Consider the following 17,218-nt stretch of genomic DNA (forward strand, 5'->3'; position numbering starts at 1 on the left):
GTGTATTTGGATGGTATATTTGCAACAAACTGTTTAGTCTATGTGTTTGAACTGATCTACAAAGCTTTACAAGAAGACTGAATAGTTGAAAGACTGCGAAGAAGTGGCGTGAATTGACAACATTCTGGGAGAAAACTTGTGATAAGGTGTGCGTGTGTGTGTGTGTAATACCAGACGACACCCGTCCTTGGCGATTAGGCCAGGGAGTGAACAAAACACGGCATTTGCTTCCCGCGTATCGCGTGCGAACGAGACTTTTTTTTTCTGACGCTCTGCCTCCTTTTTATTTCGCCCTCAAGTTTTTCGAACGACCATCACGCGATATACGCGCGCTGGCACATTTAATTTGTAACGAAATCTACGACGGCCTAGCCGGAACGAATTAAGAATTTTTGAGCTGGCAGTACTGTACAGCGGTGTTATTGCTTGTGCGCAGATAAGAGAACGGGTGTCACGTCGTGTTAGCGCGAACCTGTTCTGTTGCTTCGCCATATATGTTACATTCTGTGTGTGCGTGTTTTGGTGGACTGTTTTGAGGGGACACTGACGAACACTGCAGTTGTGGTTTATGTGGCACTGTTTGGGAGCTGGATCACCGAGCAGAGGAAGCTGGAGAGGAGACGCCGACGAGAGAAGTAATATTTTAATGAGTCGGAAACGCTGTCAGAGCGAGATAAGTGATGCGGCGCGCTATATTTACCTCCGGGAGGGGAGACCTCTCCGCGCCGGCGTGTAATCTGTAGCGCGGCAGACGGGCGTTCCTCCCGCGCTGGAGCGCGCCGTCCTGACGGAAGCTCTGCGCTCGTCGGCCAACGCGACGTCGTATTCGCCGCTGCGGAACCTGGCGGAGCTGTGCGACTGGCGAAGGCCCCAACCCGCGGCGACAGGCCCGCAACTCCAGCACAGACTCCCGGCGGACCTTAAGAATGCGCCACTGCCACCGCCGCCGGCGTTGCCCGCGGAGCGCCCGCTGAGCGCCCCCGGCACGACCTCCTCCGTCGCCACGACCACGACGACCACCACGGCGGCGGCCACGACCCCGACGTCGCAGCCCTGCCTGCCGCCGGCCACCTGCGCCGCACAAGGAGCCAAAATTTTCGGGACAGCGCTCGATGTGACGCCAGCCATGGACATTCAGGCGATGCAGTCTATGGACTGGCTGTTCAAGAAAGAGCGCATCTACTTGCTGGCGCAGTTCTGGCAACAGGTAAGTGACACACCCACAGCGTGTTTGCTTGCTTCGCTTGCAGCGTCGTGTACCGAAAAGTGTTGCCCTCCTCTTTTTCTCCCTCACCTACCCGAGTACTACTGCTATTTCTTTCCGTACTCCCACAGAAAAAAATGCGGTGTCTGTTCGTCGTGACGACCACTGTTCACCACTTACCTGGATAGGTGATGTATGACTCCTATGCGCTAAAAATAATTTTCTTCCGTAAACCACTATAGTACCGACGCAGTATTGAGACGAGAACGTGAATGACAAAAACCCCGTATTCCATTATCAAAACTCTTTGACGAATATTTCATAAAAAATTGCGTTACACTCAAAGTTATATTAAAAATACCCCAGTACAACATGAAAGGTTTTATTAAAGATATTTGAGAAATATCTTTTACATTGCAGTGTGGGCGTAAAATGTGCCTCACGCCATTTCTTTATCCCACAAAGAGGAGAAATAGACGGCTACTACAGCATTGTTACTATCGACAATCGCCTTTGTGCGGTGACTGCGATTTTTGGCTTGACGCTGAAACAATAACCTTTGCAGCTAACTACCGCAACACTAGAACTTCAAGCGTGTGACGGTGAATGACATTATTCTACACTGTCAGTAATTATTCGCACGCGTTGAATTAAGCAGATCGGTTTTTAATGGTTATTGTACTGTTCGATGTGTCTGCGTACTGAAACAGACAAACCAGTCTGTTCACTAAGTAAAACCAGTATTCAAGATTTTACAGTTGTTTCAGTATTTTTTACGTTCATTAGTGAAAGCGGCAATGTCAAAAGCTGATACTTTCTACACGGTGCAGGAAGTCACAGTTGATACAGAGCCAACAGATACTCTGGGAAACCATTTTGTGAAACCGAACTAGTGTAACTATTCATTTTTGGCAGTATGTGTATGCCTAAGTAGCCGTGCCACGGTTACTTCTTCGCACTTGACGAAACACGTGGAATATTGCTGGACGCAATGAACGAGTATCTTTGCAGTGATTCTGACACTTGTTTAATTTTGCAGAACTATTTCCCTTCGAGTCAGGCAGTAACGGACGTACGTCCACTGCTACTAGTGCGTGACGCAGTCCAGTGTTCAAGAAATTTTCGTCTGTCACATGCTTGTCAACCGTTCAATATGAAAGTGACTTCGGAATCCCTGTTCTCTCGCGAGCCAAGAAAGCGTAAATTTTACTCTCCAGACGGGATTTGCTATATATCCTCATCTTGGAGCATTATTAGCTTTTCTCCCTGTGAAGTCTTCACTGTAAGCGGAACATCACTCGAAGTACATGCCAACGGACGCAGTAATTCAGAAAAAAAATATTCCATAGGGTGTGCAACAAAATGTTATTCTCACAAAAAAAAACATTCTGTCTCGCATTATCCTTCAGATGTTACGTGTTACAGTTATTCCAGCGTGTTGCGTTTTGCTGACAGAACGGATGACAGTTTTAACGGCGACGGAATTATGACCAAGTGTCAGGCCTCTACGATCGCCTTCCTCTGCGTTCCGCATGTTTCTCCGCATTTTTCTTTTTCTTTGCTGTTGTATCAGAACACTGAGGCCGATAGCGTCACCAGTTTTATCGGCAACAGCCGGCACGAGGTGCCGCAGAACGAACCGGTTCTGGCCCGAGCAGACCTCCGTCGAACACTCGTTAGGTCTCACCGTTGGCGGCGCCCGTGTTAAGTCGCTGCTTACAAGCGATCACTGCTTTGTACCGTCGGCCCTCCGTAGCCTCCGTAGCTCTTTCTCAGGTGACAGCTTCGTCGAACCGTTGTTTCCTCGGAAAGAACGTGTCTCGCCATGAGGCGACGTTCTCCCTAGTAGTTAGGTGCGGCACCCCGCTGGTGTACAATTATAGCTACAAGAGCGATGCTTCTGGCCACTCCACAAGGACCAGTCATTTTTCTAAGAAATGCTGTTAGCGAAAATAGCGGTCGCACGGCGCAGTATACGCGGTAGGAGCTAGAAGCGGTTTCCTTCTTGTTTGACGTGAACCGAGTTTCACAGGCGTTTCTTTCTCTGAAGCGAGGCTCGACATTGTATCTGTTTAAGATACACTCTCGAAGCTCGACCAAGGCCAATAATTTTTTTGTAAAAAATATTCAATCTTTGATTAAAACTCAAGTCCACGAGTCTTCTGCTATAACAAGTCTGAGAAAAATTTACTAAAAAAACAAAAAGCATTTTTGTGTGGCCTGTGGCTAGGCTTAAACTAAAAATATTCGTATATCTACAGTAGCATTAACCGAATTGACAAATTTCTCATCTAAGTCGAGTTTTGAAGCTATTTTTTAATCACCCTTCGGTAACTCGTGTGTTGTGTGAGAATATTATTTCAGCAAGACCACCAGTGTAAATGCCTATTTTTGAACGAAAAAGAAAAAAAATAGCTATTATTTTTATCTTAGAACACAGCCAGTCGCGTCGTGACGGAAAGCCTTTCTTTTCACAGATAACAACAATGTATTTGTTTGGGACGACTTTTGTAGTTTTAGCACCATTTTTAATATTTGCAATGGTTTTCCCACAGATCACGAGACCACAAAATTTGCATTAGTTTACCTGTGACATTACGGGACATAATAATACGTAAAAGCTGTTATTTTCCGTGACAACCGTTCTATTGCCGTTTATTTGCAATTTTTTTTCCATCAGTGTTGAACGATTTCACGACAAATGCAGTGTTATATTTCTCTGAATTACGTGGACATGTGAGGTATGAGTCGCTTCCAATTTTGTCAATATAGTTAGCAGCATTTTTAGCTCCCAATTAATTATTTGTTCATTTCTTTTGCATAGAAATGTTATGTTACCTGCATATCGTTTTTAGTTGATAAGACATATTCCATTCTGTAAAATTTATGTTACAATGACATAAAGACTTCTCTCGTCTCTTTGACATTTTTATTTGCAGTCTGTAACGGAATTCCTATTTTACTTCGTATCTAATGGTCGTCTACTTAACAAGACGTAAAATACTGAAGTTTTGATAATAAGCAAGTTTCTAAAAACTATTTAGGCGTGCGAGGAAAGATGTTTGCTATTATTGCTTGTCCCACTAACCGAGAGCATTGACATTTCCATAATTTTTCTCTATAAAATATTGCTGTTTCGTTATTTGGGTTGTACGTCAGTGTCTAAATTTGGTAAGACCGCTTGTGATGTGTGATGTTGCTACGTAGTACAACGCACATTCTTGCGCATGTTTAACTAGTCATCTTAGCTTTTATGTGAATTAGTAAGACAGTGATTACCAATCTTCATTTTTTTACAGAAATGTTTCATATTTCATTATTTACCTTATGCATGATTCTCTAAGCGATTGAAAATGTCGAGCATTGATGCGATTTTTGTTACAATCAGCCACGTTGCGGATTTTTAATTCTCGTTCGTGAGTAAACACGGAGGAAACGTTTAGGCCATTTTGCGCGTTAGTGGCGGTGGCCCTAGAAAAGTTTTACTTTGTTTCACTTTTTTTTATTTTTTTTTTTTTTATTTAGAGGTTAGCTTACTTGCGTTCGTTGTTACGTGTAGATGTCTTTCAGGGAGATTGTGTGTTCAAGCAATCTCACCCAAGGATAGAGCTGACAAATCTCTCTTTCTTTCTTTCTTCGTTCTGCCTACTAAGGGAACATTTGTTAACCTATCCTCTCGTTTTTGACAGCATAATTTTCTAGCTACCCCGTTAATCTGTGCTTCGCTACTAGTGTTCCAAAGACTACACGATTTCTTTTGTGATGTTCACGCGTTATAAACATTTATTGCAATATTTCTCTCGAGAAAAAATGAGTGTGGCATTATTGTGTCCAGTATTTTAGACGAATCTTGGGTAGTTGGCGGAAGCCGTATCGCGAGCTGGAGGCTCGGCATCGGGTGCGAGTGCGGCCCCTGGGGGCGGGCGGGCGCCCCCGCCGTCTGCGGTGGCGGTTTTGGCGGGGGCGGGCGTCGGCGTCGCTCAGCGGCGCGGCGCGCCTCTGTTTGTTGAGCTAGCGGCGGCCGCTGTCAGCAGCGCGGGCCAATGTATCGCCCTCCTCCTCCTCCTCCTGCTGCAAACGCCTCCCAATTCGTACTTCGCACTCGGCTTTCGGTCGCCCTTCTGTTTTTCTACAGCGTGAAGCTTCCGTCTTAATGCCACCAATAGTACCTACGACAGCAAAAAAAAAAAAGAACGGGCGATACCGGCAGGAGCATACTGTTCCGCAAAGGTTAATCCAAACTACCCGTAGAGTGCTTTTAGCTGATTGTTGAGATTTTCCCAGAATGATCGACAGCGTTGAATTATGTACAAGTAACAATTTCGCAGTGCTCTGTCTATCATTATAAATTGTGCAGATATACCGTGCGCCGTCTTCGAACACTAAAATTATACGTGCAGTATATTTGTAAAATTAGGGTAGCGGATATTCTTTCTGATGGCCAGCTGAATAGGCTCTCCCATATCTATTTCTCCCGACGGAAACAATTACATCTACATGATTACTCTGCAATTCACATTTAAGTGCGTGGCAGAGGGTTCGTCGAACCACAATCATACTGTCTCTCTACCATTCCACTCCCGAACAGCGCGCGGGAAAAACGAACACCTAAACCTTTCTGTTCGAGCTCTGATTTCTCTTATTTTATTTTGATGATCATTCCTAAGTATTGTAGGTTGGGCTCAACAAAATATTTTCGCATTCGGAAGAGAAAGTTGGTGACTGAAATTTCGTAAATAGATCTCGTCGCGACGAAAAACGTCTTTGCTTTAATGACTTCCATCCCAACTCGCCTATTACGTGATAATACAAAACGAGCTGCTCTTTTTTGCACCCTTTCGATGTCCTTCGTCAATCCCACCTAGTAAGGATCCCACACCACGCAGCAATATTCTAACAGACGACGAACGAGTGTAGTGTAAGCTGTCTTTTTAGTGGACTTGTTGCATCTTCTAAGTGTCCTGCCAATGAAACGCAATCTTTAGCTCGCCTTCCTCACAATATTATCTATGTGGTCTTTCCAACTGAAGTTGTTCGTAATTTTAACACTTCAGTTTTCGAAATGTGCTGTGGAAATTAATATTCATTAATACAACTGCGTTACTCAAATCGACTGTAGACAATTTTCACAGCCAATTTTCATACTTTGTACTAATGCAAAAAAAAAAAAATCGGCTTGTAAAGCACAACAGTATTACTTACGATATCTCACTGTCGCACAGTAGTAGTAAGCCTTTCGAAGTGAAAAAATAACGTCATAAGAATTCAAAGAAGTGCATGAATTTACAGGCCGTTAGCTGTACTTCGAAAGTATACATCGGGAGTACAAAATTTTCTAAGAAAACAAAGTAAACGACGGATCCGCGTTAGAAGAGAGGAAGAGATTAAGCAACCAACTGTCAGATTTACGAAGCGATAATCATGCCGATTGCTATTTATAGCGCTATGAAGATTTGTGTATAGCGATTACTACTACTCTTAGGAAATCAGATCGACTTTTTCTTTTCAGTCCAATGGCCACATCACCAAGTAATCAGTTTTCTGCTCTTCCAGCGACTAACCTTTATTCGGGTTTGTTTTCAACTGAACAGCGAAGCCAAAAGGTTCTGTAGTGTTAATAACGAATAGATGCAGTTGTCTGCTTTCTCTGTCATGGTCATTTTTTCGTTAGTTCCATTTGCTGTTTTTAAGATGGCCAATCCTATCACTAAAAGTACTCGATGATGAAAACAAGCTACAAACGAAAACCTTTCCCAAAGAAATATGCTTTGGAAAACAAAACATACCTACACAGCCCAGAATGCGGTAGAGCAGAGAGGAAAGAATTACTGGAAGTAAAGTTTGCACGTCGGAAAACATCACAAAACAAAGCTACAGAAACGTAGCGATACTGAAAACTGTTGGGTGATGGAATATAGGAGGAGTTATCACAAGTAGTAACAAGCACAAATGAAAGGGAAAATCAGTGCAGGGGTCCATCACCTATGAATCAGGACCGATGCGAGTTTGAAATTTGAACCGCTGAAACCCCACTTCTGTCAACAAGGTATCTTTACAGAGAAACTCGTTGTGTTAGATATGTCATCCTCTGCAGCTGTCGTGTATAGTTTTGTTATTATAAATGAAAAATACCCTTAACGGAGCCTCCAACAATGAGGCATTTTCGAACACCAAATTACGTTCAGATTTATTTTTTAAATATTTTCTTCCGAACTATCTGCGATGACCCCGTCGTTGTGGTTGTTAAAAAACCTACACAATTTTCCTGTAACCACTTTCCTTACAGAGACCACTCTAACTAATAAAATTTATGATATATACTAAAAAACACTTTAGTAATTACAACTAAATTGTGCCTTCTCTTTCCACAAATCTGATTTGTTTTTCGAAAATTATTTTTTATATTATAATTTTTTGAGAAGTCATGGCATTTCTAAATTATCTAACAATACTGTTCAGCCTCCAACCTTCGTACACATTTGTTCTTTGCTCCGTAGAAAGTAGGCCTACTTGAAGAAATATTCCTCTACTTTCACATCGCTGCGTGAGCCTTTCTTTGTAAATTATGTGAAAGCCTGTGCGAATTGTTCTAGTATTATATGCAGACAGTCGTATAGAAAACGCCGCAGTTGCAACCCGTAACAAGGGTATTAAGACTATAAAACCATCTTCAACAGAGGCCATTTTTATAGCTGCTTATTGATATACTAATTAGCAGAAATGAAAGAGTGTGATACCAAAGGTCGCACTTCAATAACTTAATTTAATTCAGAGCCACATCACTTAGAAAGAGCATTATTAATTGTTTCTTGAGATAGAAGGCGATATAAATCTGGTTGAAAAACGTATCCATATATGATGTGACGAAGAGACAAATGTGGTACGCGTTTTCAAAATTTATTCGTAGTCCGAACTCTTTTTTTGTTCACATTTAGAGTGGAAGTTGTCAGAGCATTACCGAGTGTCCAGCACGTCCATTTTGGTTATCGTTCTGTCAGCTTCAGATATCTGCTGTGGTGCTTCCGTTATTTCACTTAGATTCCCTCTTTCATTGAGTCCTGTAAAACAAGACAGACTCGCTTCTTTTAAATCGTGTCTGGTTGTATTTGTCTGTGTCTGTTGATCCATCGTGGATACGGGACAGCGGCATATCAGATATTTACCAAATAAAAATCACCAAGCAGCTTTATGTTTTCAGAAGTTTCGGCACATAGGGTCACATGGAGTGCATAGGGATCTAAAGATAGCGTTGATGAGACTGTAACAGGTCGAACAAATAAAATAACCTCTGAAAACATATGGCTCTTTAATGATTGTTCTTTGGTAAATAAGTTTTCTTATACATTAGTCTAAAATTTTTACGACTTATCAATCGTAATTCCGTTGGTCTCTTAACTTTACATGGACGCTACAAGAAATCCAGAAACATATTACCCTTTTTAACCCAGTATGCGTCCAGAATTTATTTCCAAAAGGCTATATAAAATTACCCCTTCCCCGTTTCCGTCGAATTATCGTCCAGTTGCATCGGAACACATCCATCACTTTTGAAAAAGCCTAACGCTAGAACAATGCTTATACTTGCTATGAATTGTTATGGTTATATAACGCATATGTGTAACATAAATATTGTTCTTAATTTGTGAAGTGTGCGAATCCCGGTGGAGTAATTATAGTGAAAATTCGTATCGGATGGATATGGTTTTCAACATGGTGATATCGACCGGTCGAATGACAGATTTACTAGCTACGGTGAGAGATGCTCCATGAAATATACTGTCGTTGGTGATTAGCACTATTTCATTCTCTTGTATCGAGTAACCAGCCGTTTCAGCAGCTCTAACAAAACTTTGTGTCGCGAGGGGACGAAGCGTCGTGTCCGTCTCGTCTTATTTCTGGTCGCGACACAGATCGAATTGCGCTTCTCACGCAGCGGGCCGGCTCCGCGGCCGTTTGATCTCTGAACACGTGCCAATAAATTTCGGACGCGTCCGTTACTCATTTTAACCCCCGGCCGCCCCTCGCCCCTCCCAATTTATTTCCAAACCGCGGGCGGAATAGCTGCCGCTTACGCGCCGTACGTTTGATCTCGGCGCGAGCACACGCATCGCTTCGCTTTGCCCGTAATTAATCACCTCCTTCCCGTGGCTCCCCGTCTCCTTTTTCCCCCTTTCTTTTTAATCGAATACTCACTCTGGAGACCAATGACGTTTGAAAATAATCTATTCAAAAAAATCTGCTCGACTTTGCGAATGAAATTTCACCTTCGTTCAAACGCAGAATGTTTTCCTTGGCGCCCTTTGGGAGCGGCCCCAGTGTGCTTGCGCCTCCGCCTTTCGCAGGTTTTCCGTCGCGATTTCCTTTCGTTTGCTTGTGTGACTTACTGCGGTAATTAAGAAGGGCAAAGAGCGATCCACTTATTGGGGGTTTAGCGATTTCCCCAGCCTATAGCTTGTTTTGCACCTGAACGATCTAAAACGCTTTTGCTTATTCTTTCAGTGTTAGCGCTTTCGCCTAAAACAAGCAAAACAACCTTTGAGAATATTCCCTGACACCTGATACGTTTACCCAAATACGAATAATTTTTCAGATACAAGAGATTCCAAGAGTAAAGCGTGAAGGACAAATTATTTACTTTCCCTGTCTTCAGGAGTTTGTCTCAGAAGGTTTCAGTCATATTTTTCTTTTCTTAAGCGGGGTACCAGTAATGAATGCCGACCTTAATAATTATGCTGTGGCAAAAACTAATAACTACTTTCGACAAGACTTTTCTTCAGTGGCCTTTGGCTTTATTTCTTAAAAGTAATTACGACAATAATTTTGTTTTTGTTGGCAAATACTTGTGTACTATAATTGCTTTCTGCTACAACCTAACTCCTAGGTCGTTAATTTGCTAGTTGGTAAATGTTATCCAAAACGAATCCACACGCTGGATTGATAACTGTGGATTCGGTTCTCTGGCAAATTTGGTTGCAGTTTTTCCCACATCTGGGTACGCATAGAGATACGACAGAAGGCTGCACGGCCTTCCCTCCTACAGGGGGTGGACGAAAACACCGAAACACTTCGAGAAAGTCATGCTTGAACATAAACGCAGATGCCAGAAAAGCCTGCAGATTGTGCTGTTGCATTAGATCACGAACGGCACCTATGCAACTGTCAGTCGTGGTCAGACCCGTTTTCTGTGTAGTTGTGAGTGCATTATGTCGGAGCTCAGTGGATTCGAACTTGAGCAAATTGTTGATTATCTTAGGGTGGGTGCTTCTTAACAATGTAGCCAAGGTGCTCAAAAGACATCAAATTGAAGATTTATATCGCATACAGCGAAAGCGAGAAAACATCATCCGCTAAATCACAACGCGGACGAAAGTGTGTGTTGAGTGATCGAGACAGACGGTCATTGCAGAGGATTGTGACGAAAAATTAAGAGGACGGCAGCTGCAAAGACCACTGCCGAACTCAATGTTGCGAACGATGTCAGCACCAAAACAACAAGAGAGGAGCTCCATATACAGGTGACAGCAGACCGAGATGGAATTTCGAAACCACCCATCAGTGATGCAAAAGCCCGTAACAGGTAAACCTGGACCTTGAAGCAATGGAAGAATGTCATGCGGTCGAAAGACACTTGTTTCAAAGTGATTCCAACTTCCGGTCGAGTTTACGTCCCAAGAGTGAGACATGGCCGTGTTTTTGTGATTATTTGGGCCGCCGTGTCTAGGTATTCCATGGGCCCGTGGTTACTTTGCAAGGTCGCATTACCGCCAAAGATTCCGTGATCACTTTGGCTGATCAGGCCACCCGCTGGCACAGTGTTTGGTCCCAGTGGTGATGCTGTGTTCCAACACGCTAGGGTCCCTGATCAGTCGGGTCTCATCGTCTAGGACTGGCTTTGTGAGCAGAAAGATGAATTTTTGCGTCTCTCCTGGCCACCACAGTCTTTAGATCTCAGCACTGTTGAGGCTTTATCGTCCACATTAGAGAGAAAGGTCCATGACCGCTATCCACCCCCATCATCGTTACCTGGGTTTATCAGTATTTTTCAGGAATAATGATTGGTTGAAAGAGCATCACGTGTGTGCAGCAGTGGTAGGACAACCGTAGTTTCACTGAACGCTTAAATCCACACAGGTACAGACAGGATATTTGATATGGACCAGACTAATTAACTAAGTTAGAGATGTTGTTAGAAATTCCTGATAACTCGGTGTCATGTTAAAACTGTAAGTCGGTTGTAAGGTCAGAGGAAGGTAATGACATACCGCCTACAGCAGGACCATGCCTAGTAAAGCACCGCAGTGTTAAAATCAACCTTCAAACATATGACAGCTGTACGTATTAGAGGACAATAACTTTGAGATTATAGAGTACTCACAGGAAAATGTCTACAGAAGACCACCAAACCGTACAAGCGGTTTATTTGTAAGGTGATCAATCTAAGAATCGTCGGAACAGGCTGAAAACTACGGTGTAAGAGAATGACGTGTGCATCATACATTACCGGCGGATTTGAATATACAAGATATGTCGAGAAACGAGACTATTAGCAGGAGAGCAAAAATTCTGTTGGTTAAAAAAATGTGTAAATTTATACTTTTTGTTGGCGGAAGCATAATTTCATGTTAAACGCTGAAATTGGTTAGCCTGCCTAGATCAGGTTGTAGGCGTTATTCTGTCTCTCTCTCTCTCTCTTTCTCTCTCTTTTTAATTGTCTCTAGATTTTTACCAGCAGCATGAGATGCACTGTCAATGTTGTGCTCTTCGCAGCTCTCAGAAGAACCCTGTCGTTTATATGACTTTATTCTCCGTTTACAAATTTTTTGGCAACTGCCACTTGGCACGGTGCCGCGAAAACAGCGGGCAACAAAGGTATCCCGACTGAATGGCGCTCTTATTCTGTACGCACCGCTGGAAGCTCGTCCTTAGGGAAGCAGTGTCTGTGGGATACACTACGCGAAGGACCTGCGCGCGCATCTTCTGTTATTTCGGGGCGAGTGGGACCTGGTCGTAGCGACACCGCAGACAGCCTTTGATCTCCCGGCTAGCGCCAACAAACCTAAGCCGCCAGTTTCCCGACAGCTGTCCGCGGATTTCTCCTGGTCACAGTTCGACTGGCCCTGACAGCGTGTGAGGAAGCCTCCACCCTCCTTCTGCCGTGCCCTGCTGGTGCAAATATTTCGGTTTCGCTTCACAAGTATTTCAGATCTGGTAGTATTGACGGGGAGAACGAAATAAGCGGACAAAGATTTCCACGAAATTCCTTACCCTCAGCTTTTTTCCCCGGGTCAAGTTAACTTCGTAATTGTTGGTATACTAGGATGAAGTTTCATAGTTCGTGGTAGCCCAGGTACCTGATTCGAGAATAGTTGCTAACCTAGATCATAATTCTTGAAGAAAATCTGCCTTTGGCAATTCTCCTACCTGTAGAAAAATTCAGAAAAAGCCCCTTTTTTTACTCGTTACGTTGTTTATAATGTTAAACTTACATGTTAGAATGGACAGTGTTGGAATCTTCTGTAATGGCATCCGTTAAGTGACCAAAACTTGCTATCTCCAGTTTCGTTCTTTTCGATAATTAATTAGAAATCCTTCTACGGTCGTACCCCGGACACAGTGCTCGTGCTAGGTCTAATTCTGTTGGCGCCAAAGGGGACCAAAATGAGTCGCCCTCGTGCTTAGCGAATGAGTGCTGCGTAAGATCCAAGTCGGCCTTCGCCGCGTTATCGATGTCGTGCCGGTCGTTACAAACCGATTTTCACTGCAGCCGCCATCCAAGGACTATCTCGACGGCTGCGGCAATTTGTATTTTTCAACATTTGACACGAGTGCAAATAGAAAGGGATATAAAATATCTTAGACACATTATTCGGTTTCTCCGACGTCGAGCACGCCCATTTATTACTATCTCCTGGCTTGTGTTTGTTTTCATGTCTCCTTTCGAATTACTTCTTCATTTTTCCAGTTGTTTCTCTCACGGTCGTTTTACTTATTCCAGGTGTCTCCAACTCACTATTACATATTTTTTCTGTGTGCGACAAGAGAAATCTTTTTCTTACTCGCAGATTCTCTTGACATTTTCTCCAACACGGAACTGTATTGCCGAGACATTTGAAAATATCAGAGTCCTGCCACAGGCCACAAAATACGCTTAACAGTAACGTCAGTACTATATTTCTCAAGGACCTTCGACTAATGTATTTTGTGCTTAATATAAAGCAGCAGACAGCTGAAATGGGACGCAGAGAACTATGTATTTTCGTCCAGAAGTAAACGAAAGAAAATACTTCGCCATTTCAGTCCCAGAAGCTGTTTTCTTGTGGCTAATATTGATTTAAAATCGATTATCTCTCATTTTCCGGCATAAAAACATAAAAGAAGACTAATGAAAATAGTAGTCCTTGCCGTACATGTAGCGTTGGAGAATCTCCGAGTGGAATGTTCCATTGCCGCTTCAGCTACGAACAATCTGAATAAGATGTGCTAATTATCCTAACAATGTTTGTGCGACATCGTTGTTCTCAACAGCGAAATAAAGCGGTTTCGTTTCTCAGGGTACTGGCATTCAGTACTTTCATCTTGCTTGGCAGGTGATACAAGAAAGGTACGAACAAAGTACTTGTTGCTAAGATAGAAAGCGCTGGGGACCCTAAAGATCTGTTTTCCAGTATTTGATATATCGGCAGAAGAGCAGTTGCAGATAGAGTACGAGTCTTCTTCACAGATGGTGGAAGATAATCGCATGCAGCTCTGTTGTAGAGATCAACCTGACGTTCTACTACCACGTGGAACCTAAATCAGAGTGGCTGGATTGGGAATATTAAAGCAGGTCCACAGCGATACCAGACCTATTTTTTAAATCTTGCGCCACAACTTTCGGTGATGGATGAACTGAATCGCGTAAGCCTGGTGGAATAAGACTAATCTGAAACGTGAAATAATTCAGAAGTGGCTGAAGGAACTGTAGCAAAGTGAAGGCAAATGATTCTGCTCACAGAGGCGAGTACTTGCTTCATGTTGAACCATAATACCTAAGTATAGGACCCTTTATGAATTGGCAACTTCATCTCTCAATATTTCAAAATTCTCTTCTGGTCAGTCTAGACCTGTACGAGTATTGACAGAAAATTTGTGGTGTGGCCCTAACATATTATTATCTTCGTTTTTCACCCAGCGAGATAACGTTTGAGGATCTAGTAAAGTGCACAGCAGAGCATCGACTTTCTGAAATAACTTGTGGCGCGTGTGTTCGAGAACTGTTTTTCAGATAACCGATCATTTACGAAAACATGTACCAACGGTCATAGGAAACTCTAGCAAAGAAACTCGAAATTAAACACAGAACTGTACATTTGTTACAAATAACGTAGACAATTTGACAAACTACGTAGCTACTTTGGAAAGTTCAGAATGGTTTTTAACACTGTAGCCTACAATGTAGGGAAAAAAAACCAACATTTGTTTTTGCTTGAGAGGTGAGACTCGACTTTTTTTCGCTCACTCTCTACAATATTTTAAAGACAATTCGACAGCGGCACATTCTTCTCGTAGTTCTAATCGCTTCATACCCCTCTCGAAGCAGTGAAAATGTTCCATACTGGATGGTCGTTTTGCAGCACAGTCTTTGTCTCTAGGCTCTTTGTAGTCACAAGTATCGTGGCCACCGGCGACACTAACAGTTATTTCCTCGTCGGTCAGTATTTGACAGCTAGGGTCATTAACGTTACATCCGAGTCAGTCTTTAATATTTTACCCATTCCTTTCGTCAGATCCTCAAGATTCTTTAATCAGCCCGATCAGCTTGGGTAAACATTGTTTATGAGCAGTGTGGAAGGAAGCAGCTTATCCAAGCTTTGTGTAGTTTCTCAATACAGGCTTACTGCCATTTTTGCCGCTTTTATGTGCAAACGTCTATCTTCACTGCCACACACACTCGCATATTTTGTAGTGACATCACAGTTCTTTGTAATGTCCGATATTGTTGCATTTCCAACTCCGTATACCCGAGCTAAGTACATATCTTCAGGTACAGAAGAACCTCGCTAATCCGTGCCCTGCGGGAGAAGGAGCATGTTCGGAACGCAAAAAGGGGCGGATTACCAGAAGAAAGCCGGCCGCTGTGGCCGAGCGGTTCTAGGCGCTTCAGTCTGGAACCCCGTGACCACTGCGGTCGCAACACAACTTTAATGTTCAACTGGAAATACCATCTGAAAAGTTGTTCCATGTCAAAACAGTAACAAACCGGAAACAAAACATTCACACACCGAAAAACCTTACACGGAAGAGTAGCGTACAGCTAGTGCATGTACTGTAAAATACGTCTGTATCATAAAGTAATATATTGTTACTGCGAGTGAACGTTTCACATCTGCACGTACCTTACTGCAGTTCTGCATTGACAGGCAACTGATTTGCAGTTAACCGTTTCAAACATGAGAAATGACACGATGAAAACATGTTCTTATCCAAAGAAGGACGAAAAATTTCTGCAATGTTATTTTTCTTAGCAGGCGACAACTTTGATTTTGCCTCCGTGTTCCGCCATTTCCTAATCCACAAAATGTCTGTTGGGCTAGACCTAGAGCATTGGTCGACGTATTGAAAGGCTATACGAAATGCGTTTTAAGCATTTATATGTGATACTCGAGCCTTAGATTCACTGTCTTCGTTGTCAACATGTTTCTCGTTCTCATCGGTTGTTCGAGTTACAGCACCAATGACTTGGTCTTCAGATAATTCTGCTTCCTTTGTGCAGTCAACATCAGCAGTACTGATACAGTCATTTACGTCACTGGGCTCAACGTACGCTTGTAAAGACAGCATCACATGTTTACATTTAGTTGGTGCCACGTTTTAGTTTAACACACTTTAATATGTAAGAAGAACATTGTCAACAGTTTTGATCGAGTTAGAAAAAAGTTCATACCGAAAGTAATGGAACTGCCGCACCTAGCAACTGTCCAACTACCTATTGATCCATGTGGCAGACGATGAGCCATCGACAGGCTCTGTCCTGACTGTAGCAGCGGCCTCTGTTGGTAAACAAACACAGGAAATGTGATGGGCGGGCTAAGCGGGAAGCCGGACCATCCGAGCCCGGATCTGCGACGTTCCACTGTAGTCATATTTTAATCGGAAACGCTAAGAACAACGCGTTGACATTTACCGGTAGTCACTTTTGCGAACAGTACAACATGGCGACGTCACAGGCAAAGTCTCATGACATCAACACAGAGCAGCAACGCCGACGACTCTCACAAGGGAACCTCCCCATCTCACCCCCCTCAGATTTAGTTATAAGTTGGCACAGTGTATAGGCTTTGAAAAACTGAACACAGGTCAATCGAGAAAACAGGAAGAAGTTGTGTGGAATTATGAAAAAAAAAATCAAAATATACAAACTGATTAGTCCATGTGCAAGATAGGCAACATCAAGGATAGTGAGATCTCAGGAGCGCCGTGGTCCCGTGGTTAGCCTGAGCAGCTGTGGAACGAGAGGTCCTTGGTTCTAGTCTTTCCTCGAGTGAGAAATTTACTTTCTTTATTTTCGCAAAGTTATGATCTGTCCGTTCGTTCATTGGCGTGTCTGTTCACTGTAATAAGTTTAGTGTCTGTGTTTTGCGACTGCACTGCAAAACCGTGCGATTAGTAGACGAAAGGACGTGCCTCTCCAACGGGAACCGAAAACATTTGATCACAAGGTCATAGGTCAAAGGAAAACACGTCTAATATATTCTATACGACATTGGTGACGGCATGTGCGTCACATGACAGGAATATGTTGTCGACCCACCTAACTTGTACACTTGGCGAATGGATAAAAAGATTCTTCTACCTTGCCCGATATAGGTTTTCTTGTGGGTGTGATAATCACTCCCAAAAAAGTGACGAATACATAAGAGTTTGTCACATAAACTGCAACAAATGAATGCAACAGTTTCACCGTCGCACAGTTTTCCCTGTGCTCTGTCAAAACATATGTTTTGTTTCGATGTTTGTTTAGGTGTAGCGTCCCCA

General features: G+C 43.0%; 1 protein-coding gene across 1 annotated transcript in view; it reads left to right on the forward strand.

Moving 5' to 3' along the window:
* The first annotated feature begins 907 nt into the window (after positions 1-907).
* The window catches only part of LOC126101187 (homeobox protein cut), a 466,023-nt gene continuing 449,712 nt past the window's right edge, over positions 908-17,218 (forward strand). The window contains exon 1 of the mRNA XM_049911884.1: positions 908-1,207. Within this exon, the coding sequence (XP_049767841.1) occupies positions 1,127-1,207 (81 nt within the window). The 5' untranslated portion in view covers positions 908-1,126. The remainder of the gene's footprint in view (positions 1,208-17,218) is intronic.

Source organism: Schistocerca cancellata, chromosome 9, assembly GCF_023864275.1.
Source record: "Schistocerca cancellata isolate TAMUIC-IGC-003103 chromosome 9, iqSchCanc2.1, whole genome shotgun sequence".
Classification (NCBI taxonomy): domain Eukaryota; kingdom Metazoa; phylum Arthropoda; class Insecta; order Orthoptera; family Acrididae; genus Schistocerca; species Schistocerca cancellata.